The following is a 25,448-nucleotide window of genomic DNA, read 5'->3' on the forward strand; positions in this document are numbered from 1 at the left end:
TTTTTGATCTCGTCAAGTTAATTACTGTGATTTGGTCTCGCAGAAACAAAATCGCTAAAAAATAAGCAAAAAAACAGTCGGCGCTGAAACAAACCTTCAGGTGACTTTTTGGGAAGATCAAAATCAAAGCAAATGAAGAGATTATTACACAAACTGTAAAAATCCATCACTGAGTACTTTTCAATGACGTGTTATCACAACATTTCTACAGCATCCACTTTCACAATTTCCTCTAAGTAAAGGAATTTAAATGTGCCGAGCAAACTGTATATAATACAGTGATGCCATGATGTTCGCAAACAAGCGATCAATTTTAGCAATTTGGTGTTTTCATAATGACAAAAACAGCATGCAAGTTGTGGCAAAGCAGCCATCTGTTGCAATACGCAATACCGAACACGGCCACTAGAGGTTGGCGCTAAAATGGCTCTGGCTCAATAGACTCCCATTCAACCAGTCTCATGAAATACAAAGTCAACCATTTTTATTATGGTTAACTAAAGTCACTCCTTCTTATTAGTTTCCTGGCGGTCCATCTGAAAAAAATCCCGTCATTAATTAGATATCGGGCCTCAAAAAAGCAGAATATTTGGGGGAAGTGTCTGGTTTGATTGACAGGCCGGTGGTGCAGCCAGGTTTCCACTAGAGGTGGTGGTGGTGGTAAACATCTTTAATAAAAAACGGATTTGAATAATAAAAGGAAAAAGGAAAACGTCATAGTTTAAAGCTGTCCATGAACGCCGCGGTCATTCTGATGTGGAGAAAGTGACCTACATAACATCTGACTGGAGATTGTAGAAGGAGCCATGTTGGCAGGAGTCTTAAGATTGCTTTAAATTGATTTGATGGGTGACAGGGCTGGGTTTTTTTGTGGGTGCGGGGTGAGTCATTTGGGATCTCGTCTGATCGTCTGGACCTCGTCACTGCTGCCTGAAACGCAACGAAGGGAAAGAAAGAGCACGAAATCCCCTGAAAAGCCCACGTTGACGTGACTGCGTTTTACTCACATGCCGCTCCAGCTGTGTTGTTGTCTGGACTTACAGCGACCCTTTGGGGTCTGCTGGGACATTTAATGATGCCGCGAGGCACAAATGTGAAATTATGGAGGAGATCTGTTTGATAGGCATCACTTTTTCCACCATTTACACAATGAGGCAATGGAGGTCTGGGGAACGGCCTTTTCTTTGTGTGTGTGTGTGTGTGTGTGTGTGTGTGTAGTCTAGAGGGGGGGGGGGGGTTCAGGAGTCAGCCAGATGATGTCATGGCCATTAAGGAAGTTGCAGCTATAAAAGAAGCCATTGAACTCGGAGCTGAGTGTCATTTTCGGTGAAGTCACGCAGAAATGTTCCACCACTTCACGGAGGAAAAATGACAAAGAGGGGCAAAGGTCGGGGGAGGGGGGAGCGCAAATATGAATAACAAATACAATGAATGAGACTCCTGGGTCTGTTAAAGGAGAGGGTGGTCCCTCTCCTTTAACAGAGGAAGACCACACAGCCAACAGCCTGCAGCAAACAATCAGGATTATTTTTACCAATTAAATTAAATGGCGTCCATCCTCCCTCTGAAAAGGAGCAAGTATGGAAAGGTGAATTCATTTTTATGATGTTTAGTGCGAAATTATGAACATGTAACATTTCTGTTTCTTTAGTTTGGCGTTCCACATGGTTTGATTCTCGGCCCCTTTTTGATTGGTTTTCGTGGGTGTTTTTTTTCAGGTTACATCTTTTGAAAACACACTATAAACCTTTTGACAGCCAATCACAACATGCTAATTCTGAAGCTAGAAGCCCTTTAAGTTGTAGTTTTCTAATTACCACTACTATAATCTCCCATTTCCACCGGGGATTTGTCCATTTCTAATATATTTTCTTTTTGTCATCCTCACTTTCTATTCTTCAATTTAAACGCAGTCTTCATCCAGCAGTCAAAATCCAGGTTAAAGAAGTAAAGGGGTTGTTTATCGAGTGTCGCGCTGTTTGTATCGGCTGGCAATTTATCAATCTTTGTTTGCCCTGGATTTTGCCTTTAGGGCTACGTGGAGCCTGTCAGCCAATACTCAGGGCCCTTAACAAACAACAACCAGAGAATAAAAAAGGAAATTCCCATAATAATTCTCCTAAAACGAACATCAGTGAACATCAAATATAAAGCAGTAAACGACCCTTTCAGCTAATTTTATGTTATCTGCAAGATATTTATTCTATATGAATAAATAAATGCAGAAAATAGCATCCAGATATTTAGAATTTTCTTTATTTAAATGAATTACAAAACATTTTTTGTTCAGCTTTCAAGAACTTCTTTCACTTTTTCCAATGTGTTTTTTTTTTTTTTTTTTCATTTGGCAGCACAGACACAAACACTACGTTTTCCGCAGGTGATGATCCCTCTGCATCTATAAAAGATCTTCATGCTCTATTTGGCCCCTTTATTTGGTGCACCTTTACAATCGAATACAATTTAGTGCAAGAGTTCTTCCGTAAAATTCTACTTTTATGATGGCTGTTATGTTGCATTTTTTTTTGTTTTTTTTTGTTGACACTTTCACAGAGGTGTTAATTAAAGTTACACGTTTAACGCCGACGTCACAGTCGGCGATAGATAAGTGTTGTGCTGGAGTGCATTACGTTCACAGGTGTTTCTAATATTCTGCCCCTCCCGTGGATGTAAATGAGACTTCGCGAGAGGATGCAGTCGTGTGCAGCATTTAACCACAAACCAGATAATGAAACATGAGAGTAAATCAACAAAAAACAAAAAAATCAACATTTTTATACTTTGTAAATGTGGATCTCTTTTATGTGACTGTGTGTGGGAGAGTTTTGGCGTCATTAGAGTTTTATATACTCGCATTTTTTATGTTTTACGTGTGTTCTGGCTGCAGGGCACATTTCCCCACAGAGACAAAGTTAAAATACAGATTTGAAAAACAAAAAGCAATCTGGCATTCCTGCCGCAGACTTAGAGGCCAAAAAGCAAAACTCTCCATCTCACGGCAATTACAATAAAACACCTCTTTTTAACATGGAGATCTAAAAAAAAAAAAAAAAAAATCGAAAATTAGGCAAAGGTGACAGATTCTGGGTGGAGGTAAAGGTGGGAAAATCAAACTACCCCAGTTACACCCTGAAACACACTCCACATTACACCTCAACATCTCATAAAGGAAAGTTAATGCAACACATTATAATGAGAGGGAAGGACCTGATTTTGTTTCTGCGCTTTTGTAAACATAAAGTACTCTCTTTTGTAGTTGTTTTTTTCCACTTAAAAAATTATACGTGTATATATATACACACATTACTACTGTCATATTTTCCTTACAGAAACTGAAGTATTAATACTAGTATGACAAACACAAGTCCTGCATTCAAAGTGTGATTTATGGACATTTTAGCATTAGTTTAGTGGAGTTACAGTTAATTTAAATATTTTAAATACTTAACTGACAAATAAATGCACAAAGGTAAAACACAAATACCTCAGTAACACTTAAACACAGTATTTCACCTCTTCTGCCTGTATATTAAAGTTTAAATATTTCGTGACGGCTGCAGTAGAGCTGCCATAAAACAATTGTTCATTTTTGACTTTTTTTTTTTATTATAATTTTGCTCTCACCTGATGAGGTTCTGCAGGAGCTGCCTGCTGGAGTTTCTCCTGCCAATGGACTCAGACATGGTGGATCGGGCTGCTCCTGGTCCTTGGCCCTGGATCTGGATCTGGATCTGCTCCTGGTCCTGGTCCTGGTCCTTCTCCTGGTCCTGTATAGTCTCAGACAGCTGCTCTCCGTTTCTTCTTCTCCTGTCTCTGTAGCTCATGTCGGCCTCCCTCTCCCTCCCTCCTTCTCTCTCCCCCTCTCTGTTTAGTTGCAGCTCTCTCCTCCCTCCATGTGGTTTTCATTGAAGCATTTTGTACACCCCCCCTCCTCCCCTCCTACCCCCTCCCACTTCACCCCTCCTCCTCCTGCTTCTCACCGTAACTGGGGTCATGTGACTCTCCCAGGGGGGAGTAAGATGATATCACAACAGAGGATTGGTGACATTATTATCTGCATGTATGTTGCAGATCCTCTGTTGTTTTTCTAAATAAAAACTTTCATGGACTACTTATTCATTTCCAATAATTTCATGAATCGGTAAATCTCTAAAATGATTGATGTTCCTCCGAACAGCCTGAAAACCATTAGCGGGTATCTTTCCTTTCAACAGACCTCTTCAACATGTGTGTTACATGTCAAAAGGTCAAGTTGACTTTTCGTAATTGATGAGCTTTTCTTTTTTTTTTCTGTTCACTTCCGATTTGCAGAGAAAACAACTAGAAGTGTCCAATTCAGACAGAAAAGATCATTTTAAAAAAAGGTAAAAATTGTAAAACAATGTAAAGTCACCACTTTCACCGATTTGTGTTTTTTCTATTCCACATAAATGTTTCAGTGTTCAGTGGTGCCAGGCTGGACTTATAAAGTTAGCTCAATTAAAACCCACTAATCATCATAAATGTCACTTCATTTAGAAGTTTTAGGCAATAAAAAGTAATTCCTTTCAATTCCTTTGGTTTCATATAAAGTGAAGTGAGCAGAGGAAGAAAAAAAAAAATCACAGGTTTTTTTTTGGGTCGTTGTCGTGTTGTTAAATTAATTCAGGACCGATCAGAGAGCTGTTAGAGGATGATATTTAGAAGACAAAAGTTTCAACTAAGTTGTAATAAACCGAAATCACCCTTTGTTCACTATTGCGACATGTGGTCGAGCTTTTATAACAGTTTTGTTGTTTTGCCCGAATGGTACAAAAAGTTGCCCAAATTTGACCTCTCCCAATAAAAAGTAGATGGAAAACTGCAAAAACTGGCAGCACGAATGGTGTTATTATTATTACACAGAGGAAATATATCGATAACTCTGCAGAGTGGGACATCCTGCTGGTCGACAGGATTAATGCACGAACTGTAACATCTGACATTAAAACCTGAAGGATTAAGATATCAATCATATCATTTTAACCGCTTTCCTCAATATTTCTAAACAACTTTGTGGCGGCCGCGTAAAAACCTCAGGCGTGAGCAGCAGCCTGAGAACGAGGCCGAAGGAATAACGAGTGCGTTGGATCTGGTTACTGTTCTGCAGGTTATGAATAAGATATGGCAGCTCAGAACAGGAGCAGCTGCTGGAGACTACGAGCCGATCCCAGCCGCATCACCGTCGGGACATCGAAAGGAGGAGGGCGGGGGGGGGGGGGTAATAGCAAGCACACACACACACACACACACACACGCACGCTTGTTTGTTTACTTGTTTGTTTACTTTTGTTTAGTGTCTCCGAGATAAGAGAGGGCTCAGCTCTCTGCAAAAAGGAAACGTGGAACTTTTGCTCTGTTAAAAACTCTCTCCAACTATCAGTCCAACACACACAGATGTGCATTAGGTCACCCAGGCATTTCCAGCCAACACTGATTTACACACACACACACACACACACACACACACACACACACACACACACACATATATATACACATACACACATATATATATACACACACACACACACACACATACATATATACACACACACACTAACACACACACGCCCACCCCTCAAATCCCTCTGGAGCTTGAAACACTCACAAACACTCCACCAAACGGTTGCCCCGGCAACACTCCCACAGCACTTAACACAGTCTGACTGTTGCAAGAGCTCGGTTCTGAAACTGACTCCCCCCCCCCACCCCACACACCCCCACCCCGGGCGCCAAACTTCAGCACTTTCTCCAGTATTTCCCCCGAAGGAGGCATTTGAGTCGAGAGAGTTAGAACACACACACACACACACACACACACACACACACACACACACACACACACACACACACACACACACACACACACACACACCGTGCTGTCTAGGAAATTTTCAAGTAAACTTCAGTTGAAAGACTGCTGACAATCACTTGTGATATTCAGATGGGTTTTCAATTTGTTTAGATCCTGAGCGAAGATACGACCGACAGTGACGTCACCCGTTAGTTTGTGAACAGCCGTGATGCGGCTGCGAGTTCGGATTTTGACCGGCACCATCTTGTTAGTAGTGGGAGCGACTTCAGCCAGCAGAAACGAAATAACTCGTGGAGAAAATGTATTAACTCCGTATTCCATGAGAGAAGTTGAATGGGAGTCTATGGAGCCGGAGGCTTTTTGGAGCCGACCTCCTAGTGGCACCCGGTGGTATTGCTTCGTAGCTTCTGGGCCTAAAAAATGAGGCCAATGCGGAAGTACCTTGAACTGCAATACCACATAGTGCCACTAGAGGTCGGCTCCAAAGAGCCTCCCGCTCCATAGACTCCCATTCAACTAGTCTCATGAAATGCAAAGTCAATAAAAAAATTTCAAGAGGTTATTTCGGTTTTAGTAGCTAAACTATCTTCCTTCTTATTAGCTCCTTTTTCCTTCATTTCTGGAGGTCCATCTGAAAATAATCCCGTCACTTATTAAAAAATAAGCAACGAAAAGCAGTGTTTTTGGGAGGGCTTAACTGTTTGATTGACAGGCCTGTGGTGCAGTCAGCTTTCAGCTATTAGTGGACGGGACGTAGCAACGTCAAGTTTCCAACCAGATCAGTCGGATCCACCTCTGGCTCCTCCCTCAGCTCGTTCGAATATGGTCACTTCCTGCTCCAAAGCGCTCCGAACTCGCAAAGATGGCGCCGGCCAAAATTCGAACTCTGCGCCGTTCACAAACCAACGGGTGATGTCAATGTTGGCTGCCGCTGGGAATTTGGTCATCAGCAAAATTGCTCCATAGCGCCACTAGTGGTCAAAATCCTCACAAGGTACCTTTAAAGTTATTAACAGGGGAAATTTAAAAATGTTGTACTTTGGCACCCCCTATTGGCGGTGACAAAAAAAAAGACAGTGGGAGACAACGCAATGGCTACGTGTACCTCCTATATTTTGGGGTTTTCTTCCATGGTGCAATTGCTTTTTACAATTTTGGTGTATTATTTTATATCTCGTCCACAATGGAGTTTTAAAGTCGCTCTGCAGCCACAGCTCTTTAAAAAAAGTTGACCAAAAACAAATCGACAGCTTCTATCCTGAGTTTTGGCCCGAAGGTTGCCGGCTCCAAACTCCAGCCCCCCTCCCACCTCCTCACTTCGGTAAAACGTTGCCAGCTGTCCCGTAAAGACGCCGTCATGAGCAGGAAGAGCAGCCGGCAGACGGATGAGGGAACGGATTCAAGGTGAGTGATGTCGAGCTGAAGTATTCGACAGCTCATCCGAGAACAGCTGGAGGTTTTAGAGCTCGTTGGAGGAGGGAGAAGAAAAGAAAAAAAAACTGTGTTAGTTTCAGTGTAACGATTGATTGATTGATTGATCTACTCAAGCACTGATAAAAAATAAAAAATAAACTATCACAGGGGAGAGAGTGTAGAAGAACTCCCCAGACGGAAGGCATTTTTAAGGTGGGCGTAAAAGTGTCCGATTTTTACAAGCTCAGCATTGACTTTAATGAACTTCACCGTCATTCTCTGCCAAACCTTTCACCCACCTGATATACCGCATACACCGAGGAGATGGTGAGCTCATACGTTCAACATTTTCTCTTGTACTTGTAAAAAGAAAAAAAAAAAAAAGAAGAAAATGTTGAGTTACAGAACCCCGGAGCAGGATAAGTAGTCTCACAGTCGTAGATCAGGATCAGAGAAAAAAAAACAAAAAAACAACACACGGCAGCTGAACAGCATCGACATCATCCTGGCATCCGCTTTTTTTTCCCCTAAGAGTGTTAATCTCCCCCCCAAAAAAACTCAAAGCTTTTTCTGGCGGGCCCGAAACAGCGGAGCCAGAATGTCTGCGTCAAACTTTTGTGTCAAACTTCGGGAAATAGGCCCTTAATTCAAATACTTCAAGAAGTCTACGGCAGTGAGGCGCGGAGAGCTGTTTTGATTGACATTCGTGTTTCCGAGTGGCAGAACGTCTCAAAACCCCCCAAATAAAGGCGCATCGGGTCAAAGCGAGCAACCAGGTGGGTTTCCTTTGCGCAACCGTGAATTCGTCTTTTTTGGAAAAGCTGAAGGGAATTTAGTGGAGGCACATTTTCAGAAAATACTCATTGGATTGTGTTGGAAAGGACTGATAAATATTTGGTCCGGGGGGTGACTGGTAAATTCATATAAATGTTTGTTTTTTGCTTTTTGTGAAATTCTGTTTCTTTATTGAACCGTAGGACTGAATTGCCACAAAGATAAAAGAATCATAGAGCTTTCACAAATTACTGACGGCATTGAAATGAAATGAAATCATTCAATCTCAGTCGCTACCCATTTTGACAGGACAGTTTGTAAAGCCAATCACCAGGATCACCGTCTCAGGAAGCCTCTCCGGTTGAGGTTTCCATCGCTGCCGAGCAACGAGCTCATGACACATCTGCGAAACATTCACGGCTGAAAAAATGCCAGCTTCATTAAACACAGTGTGGGATTAGCTGTTAAAGAACAGAAAAACTCCAATCACAACGAACTCCGACATCCGTCGTGCAGCTTTTTAAATCCATTCCAGATCTCCTCAGATTTGACTTTTTTTTTTTTTTTTTTTAAATCCGTTTCCAAAATTAGAAACCAAGATCTCATTCGTTTCACTCCCAAGACAAATGGCAGCCGCCGCTCAGGACTCTGCCGTTTTCTCTGTGTGTGTGTGTGTGTGTGTGTGTGTGTGTGTGTGTGTGTGTGTGTGTGTGTGCCTACCAATGCTGATACTCACTCCCCCAACTCACAACTGTAATTTTCAAGTTTATGGATTTCTCACAACAACAACAATAACAGTTCTTGTAAAAATGCTTTTCATTTTTATGTTTTTTTATTTTTTTATTTTAATTTTTAAAATCGTGTCTTTAATGTCTTTGCTAAACATTTAAATTAGACTAAGGAGCCAGAATGAACAATTTAGCGATTTTTTTTTTCTTTTTTTGTCATCTTTTTAACGTTCGCGTTTGATGCAATGATATATATTAAGAAATATACATATATATATATATATATATATATAAATATATATCATTGCATCAAATGTCATATCATATGTATATATATATATATATATATATATATATATATATATATTTTAATAAGGGTAACACAGCAGTGCAAGCTCATGTTGTTTTATTTATTATTTGAATATTTATGATGTTAACTTTACCACATTAGCTACTTCGCTAGTGTTAAACTTGCTGACTTGCTATATACGGCAACGCAGTGAAGCTAATGCTTCATGTACATGGGGAGGTTGCGGTTCGATCCCCGCCTCCTCCTGTCCACATGCCTAAGTGTCCTTGGGCAAGACACTGAACCCCAGGTTTCCTCCAATGGCATACATTCACTGTGTGAATCGAAAACAATGGAAAAGCGCTTTGAGACCGATAAAGCACTATAAAAGCGCTGACCATTAACCACATATAATATACATATAGATATAGCAAATGCTCACTGACGTGACAAATATTTGTCTTTATTTTTTTAAATGCTTAGTTTCAGTTTAATTTCCATTAGTTTAATGTTGTCATTGTAATCTGGGGTATTAGTAGGGGCAAGATAAAAAAAAAAAAAATCATCATATCTATTTTTTATTTTATTAGTTTTCAATAACAATTCTAATGTTGGTAACCACAACCAGCTTAGAGGAATCAATTATAGGAGTTATTTCCATGAACAAGAAGATGTGCTTTAATTGTTCAGAGCAGGTGAACTGTCCGTCGGTTTTGGTTTCTGCTATTACGATATTTACAAGTCAAAAAGCGTTTCAAATTTTCTTTTATTGATTTTTTTTTTTTCATGTGACTAAGCATACATAAAGAGATTTGATTACAGTTGATCTCTTGGTTTTAAATGACTACACAGTCGAGCAAAACTTTTACTAAGCTGTAGCTGACAGTCTATAGAAGACCCATTTGGTAAATATAGATTTAAGTTTGCTTCTATCTTAAGCTTCATGTCAACTTAATTCACATTGTAACACAGAAAGTTTCTTCTCTCCATACAGTCTCTGGTCTCCACGCTGACAGAGTTGTTCTTGGATAAGACTCCACAGGACTGCCCATGGAGCGGGCAGAGGGGCAGGCCAGGGTACAACATGTCCGCCCCGTTCACCCACAGCCAATACCCGGCCAGGAAACGCAGGCCCACCCACACCTGCAGGGGAAAGAAACAACCGGTGAACCCGCCTTTAGGGTGAATTCACAGAGATTACAAAGCAGTGAGTCCGTTTTGGGCCCTAGTGGCCAATCACAGCACTGCAGCAAAAACATCTCCCCCAGAAAGCATTTTACCCAAAAAACACAAATTCTAAAGACCAACAATTTAAATTCTAACTATCTGTATTGGTAATTAAAAATAAAAATGCAATATATATATATATCTCCCGTAGCCTAGAAGGCATTTTACCCATAAAACGCTATTTTTTTAAAAAGTTAATAAGAACGATAAAACTGGTCATGAGTCACCACCGACTGCAATTCTAACTATCTGTATCGTTAATGATGAAGGTTTAACATTCGTAGGCTACATGGGTTGGGCCAAAGGGCTCAGACCGGAACACCTGTTGGAGGTCCAAGTCATAAAAAGTGTAAAACCCCCGTCAGCTATGGTCATCTAGCCGAGAATAAAACATAGCATGGTTACAGAGGAAGAACCCACCTCCTCAGTGTCGGCCTCCGTAACCTTGTACATCATGTAGCGCTGATCTTGTCCCGGCTGCACGCTGAGCAGCTCGTGGCGACGTTCGCCGTCGGTGATGCTTCGGCAGTGTTCCAGCGCCTCCTCCCACGTCTTGTTCTCCTTCACCAGCACCAGGTTGTCCTTCATGCAGACGAAGGGAAGTCGGGAGGAGCAGTCTTCGGTAGCCATGTCTTTGTCGGTCAAGGAGATGGTGACGCAGTCGCCGTTGTTGCTGTTGTTGCTCGGCGCCCATTGCCTGTGGTCCGACGCGCCCGCGGCCCACTTCCACGTTGTCCCTGCAGGTGTTGAGCAAAACAGATGAGGTGAAAAAAAATCTGTTTACCGTCTCAAAGAAAATCAACTATCAACCGAGGACCAACCCAAGGAAAATTTAGCAAATTCTACATTTGAAATAAAATGAGTCTTTACTCCTTTTTCTTCTCTATGAGCAAATTGCATGTCAGTTTTCTAAAAAAAATAAATAAAAGGAAGTCTTCAAGGTTGTTTAAAAGTTTTAATCATGAGGGTGACAGCAAGAGAGTTTCATTGTTGTGATTGCTTGGGGCAGATTTTTTTCTCCAGGAGAATGCTCATGTTTAGCCACTTATGGTGACCGAATCGACTTGATGCCATCTTCAAAAAAAAAATAACAAAAAAAAAAGTACAAATGAATGGGTTACTTGACTACATCAGAATAGTTTATAAAAGCGCGACAGCTGTGTGAGTCTTTACCTTCTCTGTGCAGTCCAATCCATAACAGAAAGTCCTCAGGAATATCATCTGTGTGCTCAACGCTTTGGAAAACTGCCAGATTATGATAGTTGTCCTGGCAGTACTGTTGGGCTTCAGACCACGTCTTTTCCTGAGGTATGAATTTGTACTTAAAACTGTCCGGAGGTGCCGTTTGACAGATGAAGGGATACAAATTATCACATCTGTGGCCATAAAAGCTTTTGGGAGAAATTGGAACAATAAAAGAAGAATTTGATGGTTAAATTGCAATATTTCCATTTTAGCAAAAATAAATATTCAGAAGTCTTTACAGTTGACTGTGTTAAAAACAATATATCCTTCCTAGCCTATAAAACAGATTAAACATGCAAGTGACATGGTTTAATATGCATATATTCGTAACACAAACATTGATTTCTAAACAAGCAATAATCAACATCATTAGGTCACCCGTTGGTTTGTGAACGTCCGTAATGAAGCCTCGAGTTTGGAATTGAGCCGGCGCCATCTTTCTAGTTTGGAGCTGGAAGTGACCATATTTGGGAGAACCGGTGGGAGTAGGGGGTAGGGGATAGGGGGAGCTGACTCGATCTGATTGGATAGCTGTAACCTAACCGCACCACAGGCCTGTCAATCAAAGAGACTCGCCCCCAAAAACAGGTCTTTTTGAAGCTTCTTTTCTAATGAATGAGGGATTATTTTCAGATGGACCTCCAGAAAACTAATAAGAAGGAGTGAATTTAGCTAAAAACACAGAGATAACTCGTGGAGACATTTTTATTGACTGAGAATTTGATAAGAGAAGTTGAATGGGAGTCTATGGAGCCGGATATTTCTGGAGCTGACCTCTAGTGGCCCTCGGAGGTATTACAGTTTAAGGCACCTCCGCATCAGCCTCATTTTTCAGACCCGGAAGCTACGAACACTTTTATATCCAGTCAATGGTTCAGACCCGTGGTTGCCATAGTAATAGTATGTAAATCTTTTAGATGTCATTCACTAAAGTGAATACTTCGAAATCGTTTTCTGGTGGTCCATCTGAAAATAATCCCGTCATTAGTTATGAATTAGACCTCAAAAAGTGGTATATTTGGTGGCGTGTCTGCTTGATTGACAGGCCTGTGGTTTCAGATAGGAAGGCGGGGTCACAGTCTAAATAGGATCACATTTGGCTCCAAGATAGCAAAATGGAAACGACCGAAATCCCGAACTCGAGGCTTCAGACGGCAGCTCGCAAACCAAACAGTTGACGTCAGGCTTGATTGACACTACAATTCAGTTATAATGAATTCCTGATTTGGTACATTGAAGTGCACTCGAGTTCATTGTCGAGCTCTCTCAGCATCCATACTCACAATCTAAAAGACTTAACTTCAGTCACGACTCTGTGGTACAATGGAGCCCAATGGATTAATATTACAAGATATAAAACTCCACAACAGGCTCAGGAAACATATTTAGCAGTTAAGTGTAATTTTAATTGAAATCTGCTCGACAAAAACACTATTGAAATCTTTAAAAGGCGTAAAGAACAGTTTCACATTACTTTAAGGTGTTGTAAGAGAAGGAAGCACATCTATCGTAGGAGTCTGGCTCGCCGTGTCCCCAGTGTTCGTAGAACTCTGAGAATCCATCTGTATTGATCCAACTCCACCCACATAAACCAGGCTGGGTCGTTTCTTTGTGCAAACCGACCCATGCCTCACGCTTGTACATATGATCCTGAATATCATACTGTTCGACGTCGGTGGCCAAGCCGGTGTGGTTGCTGTTTGGACAAAAGTTCAAACAGTTTCATTTGCACCAGTTTTCTGTCAGAATACAAGTGAAAACAAAACGAAATTTTTGTGATTGGAGATTTTGCTAATTTTGCTACAAATGGAAAATAGCTTAAATAGTTTGTTTTATTTAGCTAAAGTTCTTGGACTCCAATTTCAAACAGCACAGAAGACAACAAGTAGTAACATGCTGCAGTCCAAATGTAGATCAGGTGAGAAACTTTGACATTGCAGACATGCTGACTTTTGGCTTTTCGCGCAGCCACCTCAGCTAGGTAGGTAGGTAGGTATTTACTTTATTAATCCCCGAGGGGAAGTTTTTTTTTTACCTCAGCTACCTCGCTCTGTGGCAGAAATTAAAAATGAATTTTCATAAAATCTCTAAAAGAAAATGAGAATGAATGCACACTTCCATCTGCTACTGTTACAGAGTAAATATTAGGTGGCAGCATTTTTCTAGTCAACAAGATGATGTCAAAGTCTCCAATGATGGGGAAAAAAATTGAATAAAACATCATGAAAATGATATGCATGTTGGATTCATGTATTATTTTAACGAGCATTTCAGACTGCTTCACATTAATGTTTTTATTTTCTCTACGTGAGCTGAAGCTTTGGTATAAAATCACATACCTCATGTACTTTGTCACAATTAGACATGCTATCATGAGCTAAACACAGCTGAGCCTGATGGGAATTTGATTTGGCAACCATATTTGGTCATAAAACAACACAATAAAATGTTGGTCATGTGATTAAACAAAGAAATAAGCAAAAAAATCATAAGATTACTCGAGTCAGTAGGTAACATCATCAGGAGCCCATAAACGTCCTCTGAATCCATCCAATAATTGTTGAGAAACTGTAGCTTTACAACAGTAAAGTCAATTACAACAATTATTACATTTCTAAAAAGGCTGCTGCCAGATGGGTCTCATTTGACCAAAAATAAATTAAAAAACAACAAAAATACTATCATGTTAAAATGTGCTTTAGAATGACCACACGTCTGCTACCGTACACAAGAGTGTATTGGAAAGCCACCGCTTGATTAACAGTAACCAGATTCAGTTTAATGAGTAAATCTACAAAACTAAAGTCATTCCCATCAGCATCAGCTCTCAGTTACCCTGCTAAACATCAGGATATTAACCTTTTGATTTTTCCTTTTATTCTCAATGTTACATTCAAGCCTTACTTTGACATGATCAAACAATTCTAAGTTATGATAATCTCTAATAGCTATTGAAAATAACGAATAAAAAAAAAAAAAAAAAAAAGGAAATCCCCACCTCCTGCAGCGGTCTTGGGCTCCCTGCCAGGTTAAAAAAGCTCGACTGGACCAGAAATGTCTTGACAACACTGATCCCAGCCCAGAGACGGCACTGCTGCCGAGGAGGAGGAGGAGGAGGACGAAGGGTCCAGGGAGCCTGCTCTTCATCACTGCCATCATCAAGACTCTGTTGTACAGAAAGCATTATGTTGAGCCACGATGTGTAGTCGGCAGAAAACATTTTTCTTTTAAATCATGCAAGCAGATGAATTCAGCTGCTAATGTCTTCACATTAACTTGTGATGCTAATTTGTAATTGTAAGGAAATGAAAAAAAAAGTAATAATCACACAAACTTGACTAAAGTGTAAAAGTGTGAACAAATTGGTGCAGTTACCTGTCCGGCTGCATTTGCTCTGCTGTGAAGTGGTCGGAGAGGAAACACTCACTGCCGATGCACGTCTCCTGACTTTGAATCTCGCATGAGACGAAGCAATAATTTGACTTGCAGACAGATTTACACAAACAATCAGCAGCCTGTCAATGGATATTCAGAAAAGATTTGATTGTTGGCAAATGAAGGGCCGGCACAGGCTTGAAAAATCCCCAGCACTTGTCCTTTTGTTGTCACAGATCATATGTCATATACTGTATCGTTGCCAGTCATTTACAAGCAGGATTTAACTGGGTGAAACCATAAAATAAAATGTTTATGGTCACAGACATTACACTGAAAATGGCAGTCCATAAAAATAAAGGGGACATAAAACACAATCTTGAAAGGCCGGTTTATGAAACGCTGAATGAAGCTATTACAGTGCATCCGGAAAGTATTCACAGCGCTTCACTTTTTCCACATTTTGTTATATTACAGCCTTATTCCAAAATGAATTAAATTCATTTTTTCCCTCAAAATTCTACACACAATACCCCATAATGACAATGTGAAATACATTTTTTTGAAATTTTTGCAAATCGATTAAAAATCAAAAACGAAAAAAATCCCATGTACATAAGTATTCACAGCCTTTGCCATTACACTCAAAATTGAGCTCAGGTGCTTCCTGTTTCCACTGATCATCCTTGAGATGTTTCTACAACTTGATTGGAGTCCACCTGTGGTAAATTCAGTTGATTAGACATGATTTGGAAAGACACACACCGTCTATATAAGGTCCCACAGTTGACATGTCAGAGCACAAACCAAGCCATGAAGTCCAAGGAATTGTCTGTAGACCTTCGAGACAGGATTGTATGGAGGCACCGATTTTGGGAAGGGTACAGAAACATTTCTGCAGCATTGAAGGTCCCAATGAGCACAGTGGCCTCCATCATCCGTAAATGGAAGAAGTTTGGAACCACCAGGACTCTTCCTAGAGTCGGCCGCCCGGCCAAACTGAGCGATCGGGGGAGAAGGGCCTTAGTCAGGGAGGTGACCAAGAACCCGATGGTCACTGACAGAGCGCCAACGTTGCTCTGTGAAGAGAGGAGAACCTTCCAGAAGGACAACCATCTCTGCAGCACTCCACCAAGCAGGCCTGTATGGTAGAGTGACCAGACGGAAGCCACTCCTCAGTAAAAGGCACATGACAGCCCACCTGGAGTTTACCAAAAGGCACCTGAAGGACTGTCAGACCAGGAGAAACTAAATTCTCTGGTCTGATGAAACAAAGATTGAACTCTTTGGCCTGAATGCCAAGCGTCATGTCTGGAGGAAACCAGGCACCGCTCATCACCTGGCCAACACCATCTCTACGGTGAAGCATGGTGGTGGCAGCATCATGCTGTGGGGATGTTTTTCAGCGGCAGGAACTGGGAGACTAGTCAGGATCAAGGGAAAGATGAACGCAGCAATGTACAGAGACATCCTTGATGAAAACCTTCTCCAGAGCGCTCTGGACCTCAGACTGGGGTGAAGGTTCATCTTCCAAAAGGACAACGACCCGAAGCACACAGCCGAGATAACAAAGGAGTGTCTTCGGGACAACTCTGTGAATGTCCTTGAGTGTCCCAGACAGAGCCCAGACTTGAACCCGATTGAACATCTCTGGAGCGATCTGAAAATGGCTGTGCACCGACGCTCCTCATCCAACCTGGTGGAGCTTGAGAGGTCCTGCAAAGAAGAATGGGAGAAACTGCCCAAGAATAGGTGCCAAGCTTGTAGCATCATAGTCAAAAAGACTTGAGGCTGTAATTTCTGCCAAAGGTGCTTCAACAAAGTATTGAGCAAAGGCTGTGAATACTTATGTACGTGTTATATTTTCGTTCTTTATTTTTAATAGATTTGCAAAAAATTTAAACAAACTATTTTCACTTTGTCATTATGGGATATTGTGTGTAGAATTTTGAGGAAAAAAAATTAATTGAATCCATTTTGGAATAAGGCTGTAACATAACAAAATGTGTAAAAAGCGAAGTGCTGTGAATACTTTCCGGATGCACTGTATATCCATCTTCATAATCACAAAGTTAATATTATATTGCAGTCGTGGTCTGAAGAGGCCAACAGAACCACATCATCTGCAAACAGCAGAGATGCGATCCGGTGACCCCCGAACCCAAAGTTCTCCTCCCCCCGGCTGCACCTAGATATCCTGTCCATGAAGGTCACAAACAGGATCGGTGACAAAGGACAGACCTGGCGGAGGCCAACACCCACCGGAAACGAGTCTGACTTATTCCCGAGAATACGAACACAGCTCCTACTGCGGTTGTACAGAGACCGGATGGCCCGTTGCAACAGGTCCGGCACCCCGTAATCCTGCAGCACCCCCCCCCCACAAAAACCCTCGGGGGACCCGGTCGAAAGCTTTCTCCAAGTCCACAAAACAAATGTAGACTGGATGGCAAACTCCCAGGACCCTTCCAGTAGTCTTGCGAGGTTAAAGATCTGGTCCACTGTTCCACAACCGGGACGGAATCCGAACTGCTCCTCTTGAATCTGAGGTTCGACAAATGGTCGGAGCCTCCTTTCTAGCAACCTGGCATAAGCTTTGCCCAGGAGGCTGAGTAGTGTGATACCCCGACAGTTGGAGCACACTCTCCGGTCCCCGTTTTTGAAAATGGGAACCACCACCCCGGTCTGCCAGTCCATGGGCACTGTTCTCGACCCCCATGCGCCATTGAAGAGGGGTGTCAGCCAAGACAGCCCAGCAATGTCCAGCGCCTTCAGCATCTCAGGGCTGGACAAAACACAGATGGCTGTTTTGAAAGTCAAATGTGTTAAAACAAATATGTTTCTCTGGATTTAAATTGTAAATGGGAAAATCGAGAACCAATTCACAACCGCTTGTGAGGAAAGGAGGAAATGTTTTCTCACCGAGCTGTGACGGGAGACAAAAAAGGGGCTGAATGCAGAGAGGGGAAGGAGGAAGGTTTTAAAAGATGGGGATGTAGTTGTCGATCTTGGCCAGCTGCAAGGAGGGAAGCGGAGGAAAGGACGAGGAGGTCAGGTATGGAGATAATTTAGAGCCAAAACAAACAAACAAAAAGTAGCGCCCGTGTGTTATCACAAAAGAACCAGGAATCTAATCAAAGATTGCCTGTTGCTTGATAAACGTTTGCTGAAGAGACTTTAGTCCCAGGAAATTGTCCGAAGCCAGCGGGCTCGCTGTGTTGAAGCTCGTCTGTTTCGTACCCGAAGACAAACAATTAAAAAGTCAATGTGAAAAAGAAAATAAGTTTGCTGTAATCCATACATTCAGTTGCTAAAAATAAAATTAAATTAAAAAAACTCCTCGAGAAAGGAGCGTGTTGAAAGTAACGAAAGATTTGTGTTATAACTGAAAGAAAACTTACGGGGAAGATAAAACCCTCGTACCAAAGTTTATTTGTTGTGCCAGGAGTGCGGCTACATCTTTGTGAATTGGCGGAAGTGCAAATTCGTCTGACAGACATTTTGGGTTTACCAGAAGCCAGCATAAGGAAGCTGTGCTAAGATACCTCAGAGCTGACATCACTTCCCCTTTTGTGCTTGTGAACTGAATTGCTTAGCGCCATCCAGTGTTGATATTGATGAACTGAGTTTGACAGTGAATTAAATCAAACTGTGCTCCTCTCCTTATTTCCTGAAAGCTTTGTAAAGAGTAAACAATTAAAATAACCACAATTACAAATCAAAATAATTTGCTGTGTATTTTAACAAATTGAGTTGAGTACATTTAACTTCCCTTTACTTTAATTATCCAAATGATTGAGTCCACTACTACATGTAACTAGATTGTCCTTCCTAATCCTATATATCACTAAAACTGATTTTTGTGATAACACTTTTGTATAAATTCTGATCCCAGTATACCTTATCATGCTATTTTATAATTTCATATAAATTTAATTGATTTTAGAATTAATATTTTCTTGGATTACCCAAATTTAGACAAATTTAAATAAACAATTTTATTTTAAATATTTTTACTTTATCTTGAATCCTGATTACTTCCCAATTTAAAATTTTGTTGACAAGTTTCAAGCTTGAAGCTTTGATATTGAACTTTGAAAGTTTGTTTATGACCTACTTAACATTGATGAAGTTTTAATTGCTCCTTTTTGATAGAACTTTTGTTTAGAGTTTCACCCAAATATCTACTCAAACCCACTTTCCTCCTATCTCCTCTAACAAACTGCATGTGACCTAACCCAGCCTAAGCCAAGACAACAATCGCCTGATTAACTGTATGGATGGTCAACCTTAGCCACTCATAGGTTACAGAGGAATCCAAACCTTAGTATGCTCATTGATAACTGCATGAAATTTACTCAGTAAGTAATACTACACTCAGTGGTATACCTCCTCCTTTGTTTTCATTCTATCCCTACTTTTGCATTCAAAGTCAAACTTGTGAATCAGATCGTCCTGATGGATAGGGGAACTGACCCGAAGAAGGCTGAGTGAGCCGACACTAGGTCCCCAAATCCAGGCGAGACCCTGGACAATGTAGACTCGGCATTGTTGGAACTGACAAAGGACTCCCTGTCTGGTTATGCAGAGAGTGTTCAGGACACAAAACGTTCTGAACTTGAGCAAATGTTGGCAAACCTTGCGGCTGAAGCCCTTACGATAATGGTCAAGGACAAGTCCGCTATTAAACTGCTGGGTAGCATTGCTATGGTTTTAGGTGCCGACTTAAGACAGGCAGACCACCTGTTAACACAAGCCACAACTAAATTAAAAACACGCGGCCAAGAAAATACACAATTCCACAATCAAATTAAGGACCTCCAGCAGGAAAATGCAAGCACTAAACTTTGCATTCAGGAACTTAATGAAGAGGTGAGCAAATTATCTAAATTAAAGGAAGAAAAAGGGGAATTTGAAGAAAGTAATCAGAGGATGGATCAATACATCCAAGAGCAGAAGCAAGAGCTCGCTGACGCAGAAGAGCGTTTCGAGGAAGTGAGCCAAAGCAGGGAAAATTCCAACCTTCTCCTGCGACATTGTAAACGTCCTGAAAACAGAGCAAAGTAACTGGGACCAACATATACAATCAAGGGAGAAACAAACCCAAGGTTTACATCAACAGGTAACCGAGACACAAGAAAAACTTGAAGCTGCGCGGTGGAAACAACGACTTAAAGAAGAACTGGCTTCTACTCAGAGGCAGCTACGAGAATCGCTTTCCTTGATGTCGCCTCAACTGAACCGTGGTGATGAAACTTTTGTTGAGAAAAAGAAGGAAACAGCTCTCACCAAAGGAGTTGAGGGAGGCTTGTCTGATCGACTTTTCTCTCCCCTCAAACGCACTCGTTTCACTCCACAAAGAGACAACTCTCCACGGTCTCACTTTCTTGGCGACATCCATGCTTCTCAGTCACCTTCAGAGCAGGACTTGAACAGAAATGCTCGAAACATTGTTCGCTTTGAACCCAGTCCTGGTGGTCGTATGAAACTTGTTCACCCAATCGATGTGTCCCCTCCTGATACAGTTCCTCTCCTAATTGGAAAGGATGTTTTGAATCAATTCGAACCTTCGATCGACTTCAGAAGTCCAAAACTTTGGGCACGGGTTAGAAGGACTCTTCCCATCTCCATCCCTATGAACACTGATATCCAGTGTTATGTTCTCGAAGCTGGAAAGGACATCAATCAGTCCCAAAGAGTCTTTCCCAACCCATCCGGGATAGCCACAATGGTATGTGATCCCCAAAGTGACGACATGACCGCCGGTGCTGACCCAATCCGCGAACCAGCCCCGCTTGAATCTTCACATCACCGATACTTGGACCAAAACGCCCGCGAGAGCATGGTCACAGCATGAAACTAATGTCCGTGCAGGCGCCGTACTCGTGTGGGTGAATGACATGCCATATCGGCCCAAAAAGTTCAACCTTGGCCCTCAGTCTTTACAATATGCTGAAATTGCCACCATCTTGATCACGCTTATGCTAGCAATAGCACAAAAATATCACAACTCTTGTGATCTGCACAGACTCTAATTACGCCCGCCTAAGCTTCGCTTATCACCTGGATTCTCGGAAAAGACATGGTTTCACGACGTTGAGCAGACAACCGGTCAAATATAAGGACCTCGTCCTGGATTGTGACCATTTACCGTCCAAACATGACATGCAGATCTACTGGAACAAAGTCAGAAGTCATTCTGGTGTACCTGGACAGGACAAGCAGAGACCGGATCCTCTCCCTGCCCTCCCGTCGGTACAAAGTTGTTGTTAGTGTGTGTGTGTGTGTGTGTTCACCAGAGGAGAGACTCACCTCCAGAATGGGACACATGGTGTCGGCCGTCGTTCCTCCCAAGGTGGAGCAGAACTTGTAAAACGCCTCCAGATAAGCCTGAGAGGGAAAAAAAAAAAAAACATTTTAAACTCTTAATGCGACAAATTTAAATTTCAAATGTCTGTTCAAATAAATACTTTTAAATGATCAATTAACTGCTTGCCCCTTTTTTCCCTGTTAAATTTACTTCATTTGAGTTCATCTCACCTTCTTAGCCGTTTTAAAAAAAGTTACTAAATAAAGTTTATCAGCAGTATAATGAGCTTTACCTTGTAAAGTGTGTTACGAATGATTTCAATGTTCATTTCGTCCAAGTCCTGCTCAGATATACAGTCCTGGAAGAAGGCAGCTTGGAAGGAGAAGAAGAAAAAAGGTTTAGAAAAAAAAGAAGTGATGTTTTCTCTCGCTTTGGCGCCATCTGCTGTTCAACCGGTGGCGTTACCATTCACTTGTTTTGGGTTTAGTTGGTATCTTTTTTGTTTTTGTCTTTTGTACGTACCCAGGGGCGTGTCCACCAGGATGGCGTTGTAGAGCTCGGCGGGCGTCTGGGCGATGTTCACCGCCTCCATCTGCTCGAAGCTGCCCAGCGGGTGGCACTTGGGCACCAGCTCGGAGATGGCCCGCTGGTGCAGGGTGCCCGTGATCAGCAGGATGACGTTGTCGATCATGTAGCTGTACCTGGAGACGGAGGGTAGGTTAGAGGAGGGGGGTTGTCATGGCAATGGCAATGGCAGAAAATCAGTGCTATCTATGCTGAAGCTACAAAGCAAAGCAAGTTTCTTTGATAAAAAAGAGAAATTCTCCAGCGTCGTACGAACCTTTCCTTCTCTGCCGGACGAGAACGTGTCACCGAGGCTCTCCCATAAGTTTTTCTTGTTTAAAACGCCGCCAGGTTTTATTTCCTGAATATCAGAACGATAAACAAAACACAGTGTGTCATCTGTGCCTGATGTGAAGGATGCTGCTGCCACGAGGAGGCAAACTTCCTCTGACTGTTCTGTCAAACTGCAGTCGATTGACACCAGATGAAAACATTCAAAGTTGCTGAAGATAAATTGATAGGAAGCAGATGACATAAAAGAACAGAAGACAGAAAAATGGTACAAATGAAATAGATTTGCAGATTTAGCAGGAAAAACTGTCATAAAATTTGTTTGTATTTTTTTTTTTTTCAGTTTAAAGTCAATGTCAGATAGATTTTTTTTTTTTAAATGGTGTTTTAATTGCTTTCTTTGCAGGGCTGAACAACCGCAAACTCGCAATGTCAAGTGCCCCGAGTGTGGAGGAAACAACGATACACATGCCCAAAGCCTTTGGCAATGAAAGCGGATGGCGAACGTCAGACGCGTGGTGTCGTCATTTGTTGGATAAGTTCGCGTCGAGTGGATGATTCTCAATCACCCCAAAATAAAATTCAGATGAAGCACACCGTGCTGTCGTTGCAATTTTCAAGTAAACTTCAGTTGAAAGACTGCTGACAATCAGTTTCAAGTGATATTCAGAATGGGTTTTCAATTTGTTAAGATTCTGAACCAAGATGCAACCGGTGCTATTACGATATTTACAAATCAAATAGCATTTCAAATTTTCTTTTATTGATTTATTTTTTTTTCATCGAAGCATACATAAAGAGATTTGATTACAGTTGATCTCTTGGTTTTTAATGACTACACAGTCGAGCAAAACTTTTACTAAGCTGATACATTCTTAGCTGACAGTCTATAGGAGACCCATTTCGTAAATATAGTTAAGTTTGCTTGTTAGAGATAAATAACTCAAAAGCCCCTTTCACAAAGTTTATATCTAGCATCTAAGGAACCAAAAGCTTCATGTCAACTGTGTTACACTTTGTAACACAGAAAGTTTCTTCTCTCCATACAGTCGCTGGTCTCCACGCTGACAGAGTTGTTCTTGGATAAGACTCCACAGGACTGCCCATGGAGCGGGCAGAGGGGCAGGCCAGGGTACAACACGTCATCCCCGTTCACCCACAGCCAATACCCGGCCAGGAAACGCAGGCCCACCCACACCTGCAGGGGAAAGAAACAACCGGTGAACCCGCCTTTAGGGTGAATTCACAGAGATTACAAAGCAGTGAGTCCGTTTTGGGCCCTAGTGGCCAATCACAGCACTGCAGCAAAAACATCTCCCCCAGAAAGCATTTTACCCAAAAAACACAAATTCTAAAGACCAACAATTTAAATTCTAACTATTTGTATTGGTAATTAAATTTTAAAAAAAACCTAAAAACTAAATTATCTCCCACAGCCTAGAAAGCATTTTACCTATAAAATGCTATTTTTTAAAAAGATATAAAGCGCGATGAATCTGTTTATAGTTCACCAACAATTGCAATTCTAACTATCTGTATTGGTAATTAAAAATAAAAATGCAATATATATATATATATCTCCCGTAGCCCAGAAGGCATTTTACCCATAAAACGCTATTTTTTAAAAAAGTTAATAAGAACGATAAAACTGGTCATGAGTCACCACCGACTGCAATTCTAACTATCTGTATCGTTAATGATGAAGGTTTAACATTCGTAGGCTACATGGGTTGGGCCGAAGGGCTCAGACCGGAACACCTGTTGGAGGTCCAAGTCATAAAAAGTGTAAAACCCCCGTCAGCTATGGTCATCTAGCCGAGAATAAAACATAGCATGGTTACAGAGGAAGAACCCACCTCCTCAGTGTCGGCCTCCGTAACCTTGTACATCATGTAGCGCTGATCTTGTCCCGGCTGCACGCTGAGCAGCTCGTGGCGACGTTCGCCGTCGGTGATGCTTCGGCAGTGTTCCAGCGCCTCCTCCCACGTCTTGTTCTCCTTCACCAGCACCAGGTTGTCCTTCATGCAGACGAAGGGAAGTCGGGAGGAGCAGTCTTCGGTAGCCATGTCTTTGTCGGTCAAGGAGATGGTGACGCAGTCGCCGTTGTTGCTGTTGTTGCTCGGCGCCCATTGCCTGTGGTCCGACGCGCCCGCGGCCCACTTCCACGTTGTCCCTGCAGGTGTTGAGCAAAACAGATGAGGTGAAAAAAAATCTGTTTACCGTCTCAAAGAAAATCAACTATCAACCGAGGACCAACCCAAGGAAAATTTAGCAAATTCTACATTTGAAATAAAGTGAGTCTTTACTCCTTTTTCTTCTCTATGAGCAAATTGCATGTCAGTTTTCTAAAAAAAAATAAAATAAAAGGAAGTCTTCAAGGTTGTTTAAAAGTTTTAATCATGAGGGTGACAGCAAGAGAGTTTCATTGTTGTGATTGCTTGGGGCAGATTTTTTTCTCCAGGAGAATGCTCATGTTTAGCCACTTATGGTGACCGAATCGACTTGATGCCATCTTCAAAAAAAAAAAAAAAAAAAAGTACAAATGAATGGGTTACTTGACTACATCAGAATAGTTTATAAAAGCGCGACAGCTGTGTGAGTCTTTACCTTCTCTGTGCAGTCCAATCCATAACAGAAAGTCCTCAGGAATATCATCTGTGTGCTCAACGCTTTGGAAAACTGCCAGATTATGATACTTGTCCTGGCAGTACTGTTGGGCTTCAGACCACGTCTTTGCCTGAGGTTTGAATTTGTACTTAAAACTGTCCGGAGGTGCCGTTTGACAGATGAAGGGATACAAATTATCACATCCGTGGCCAGAAAAGCTTTCGGGAGAAATTGGAACAATAAAAGAAGAATTTGATGGTTAAATTGCAATATTTCCATTTTAGCAAAAATAAATATTCAGAAGTCTTTACAGTTGATTGTGTTAAAAACAATATATCCTTCCTAGCCTATAAAACAGATTAAACATGCAAGTGACATGGTTTAATATGCATATATTCGTAACACAAACATTGATTTCTAAACAAGCAATAATCAACATCATTAGGTCACCCGTTGGTTTGTGAACGTCCGTAATGAAGCCTCGAGTTTGGAATTGAGCCGGCGCCATCTTTCTAGTTTGGAGCTGGAAGTGACCATATTTGGGAGAACCGGTGGGAGTAGGGGGTAGGGGATAGGGGGAGCTGACTCGATCTGATTGGATAGCTGTAACCTAACCGCACCACAGGCCTGTCAATCAAAGAGACTCGCCCCCAAAAACAGGTCTTTTTGAAACTTATTTTCTAATGAATGAGGGATTATTTTCAGATGGACCTCCAGAAAACTAATAAGAAGGAGTGAATTTAGCTAAAAACACAGAGATAACTCGTGGAGACATTTTTATTGACTGAG

The 25,448-nt window shown here is 41.6% G+C and overlaps 3 protein-coding genes across 3 annotated transcripts in view; all 3 read right to left on the reverse strand.

The window, feature by feature from the left end:
* The window catches only part of LOC138213896 (non-muscle caldesmon-like), a 28,754-nt gene extending 24,927 nt beyond the window's left edge, over positions 1-3,827 (reverse strand). The window contains exon 1 of the mRNA XM_069175216.1: positions 3,625-3,827. Within this exon, the coding sequence (XP_069031317.1) occupies positions 3,625-3,824 (200 nt within the window). The 5' untranslated portion in view covers positions 3,825-3,827. The remainder of the gene's footprint in view (positions 1-3,624) is intronic.
* Positions 3,828-9,991: 6,164 nt separating this feature from the next.
* On the reverse strand, positions 9,992-11,652 carry LOC138213818 (dromaiocalcin-1-like). The gene is made up of 3 exons (XM_069175098.1): positions 11,441-11,652; positions 10,688-11,004; positions 9,992-10,183 (listed from the first exon to the last, which is right to left on the reverse strand). The coding sequence occupies exons 2-3, from the start codon at positions 10,895-10,897 to the stop codon at positions 9,992-9,994; spliced, it is 402 nt and encodes a 133-aa protein (XP_069031199.1). The 5' UTR covers positions 10,898-11,004; positions 11,441-11,652.
* Positions 11,653-22,841: 11,189 nt separating this feature from the next.
* Positions 22,842-24,862, reverse strand: LOC138213872 (dromaiocalcin-1-like). Its single transcript, XM_069175187.1, has 3 exons — positions 24,660-24,862; positions 23,909-24,225; positions 22,842-23,250 (listed from the first exon to the last, which is right to left on the reverse strand). Exons 2-3 carry the CDS (start codon positions 24,116-24,118, stop codon positions 23,062-23,064), a joined length of 399 nt encoding a protein of 132 aa, XP_069031288.1. The 5' UTR covers positions 24,119-24,225; positions 24,660-24,862; the 3' UTR covers positions 22,842-23,061.
* Between the last annotated feature and the right edge of the window lie 586 nt (positions 24,863-25,448).

The sequence above is a fragment of the Embiotoca jacksoni genome, unplaced genomic scaffold, assembly GCF_022577435.1.
Source record: "Embiotoca jacksoni isolate LCO1_2020_lvr unplaced genomic scaffold, fEmbJac1.0.p SCAF_64, whole genome shotgun sequence".
NCBI lineage: Eukaryota > Metazoa > Chordata > Actinopteri > Embiotocidae > Embiotoca > Embiotoca jacksoni.

What these genes read in the sequence shown, in the direction of transcription:
- LOC138213818 (XM_069175098.1), bottom strand. Translation starts at nt 10,897, where the DNA reads ATGGCTACCGAAGACTGCTCCTCCCGACTTCCCTTCGTCTGCATGAAG. An exon ending in CGGAGGCCGACACTGAGGAG is followed by an intron (nt 10,184 to 10,687) that starts GTGGGTTCTTCC and finishes TTTCCCCTGCAG; the next exon opens with GTGTGGGTGGGCCTGCGTTT.
- LOC138213872 (XM_069175187.1), bottom strand. Translation starts at nt 24,118, where the DNA reads ATGGCTACCGAAGACTGCTCCTCCCGACTTCCCTTCGTCTGCATGAAG. An exon ending in CGGAGGCCGACACTGAGGAG is followed by an intron (nt 23,251 to 23,908) that starts GTGGGTTCTTCC and finishes TTTCCCCTGCAG; the next exon opens with GTGTGGGTGGGCCTGCGTTT.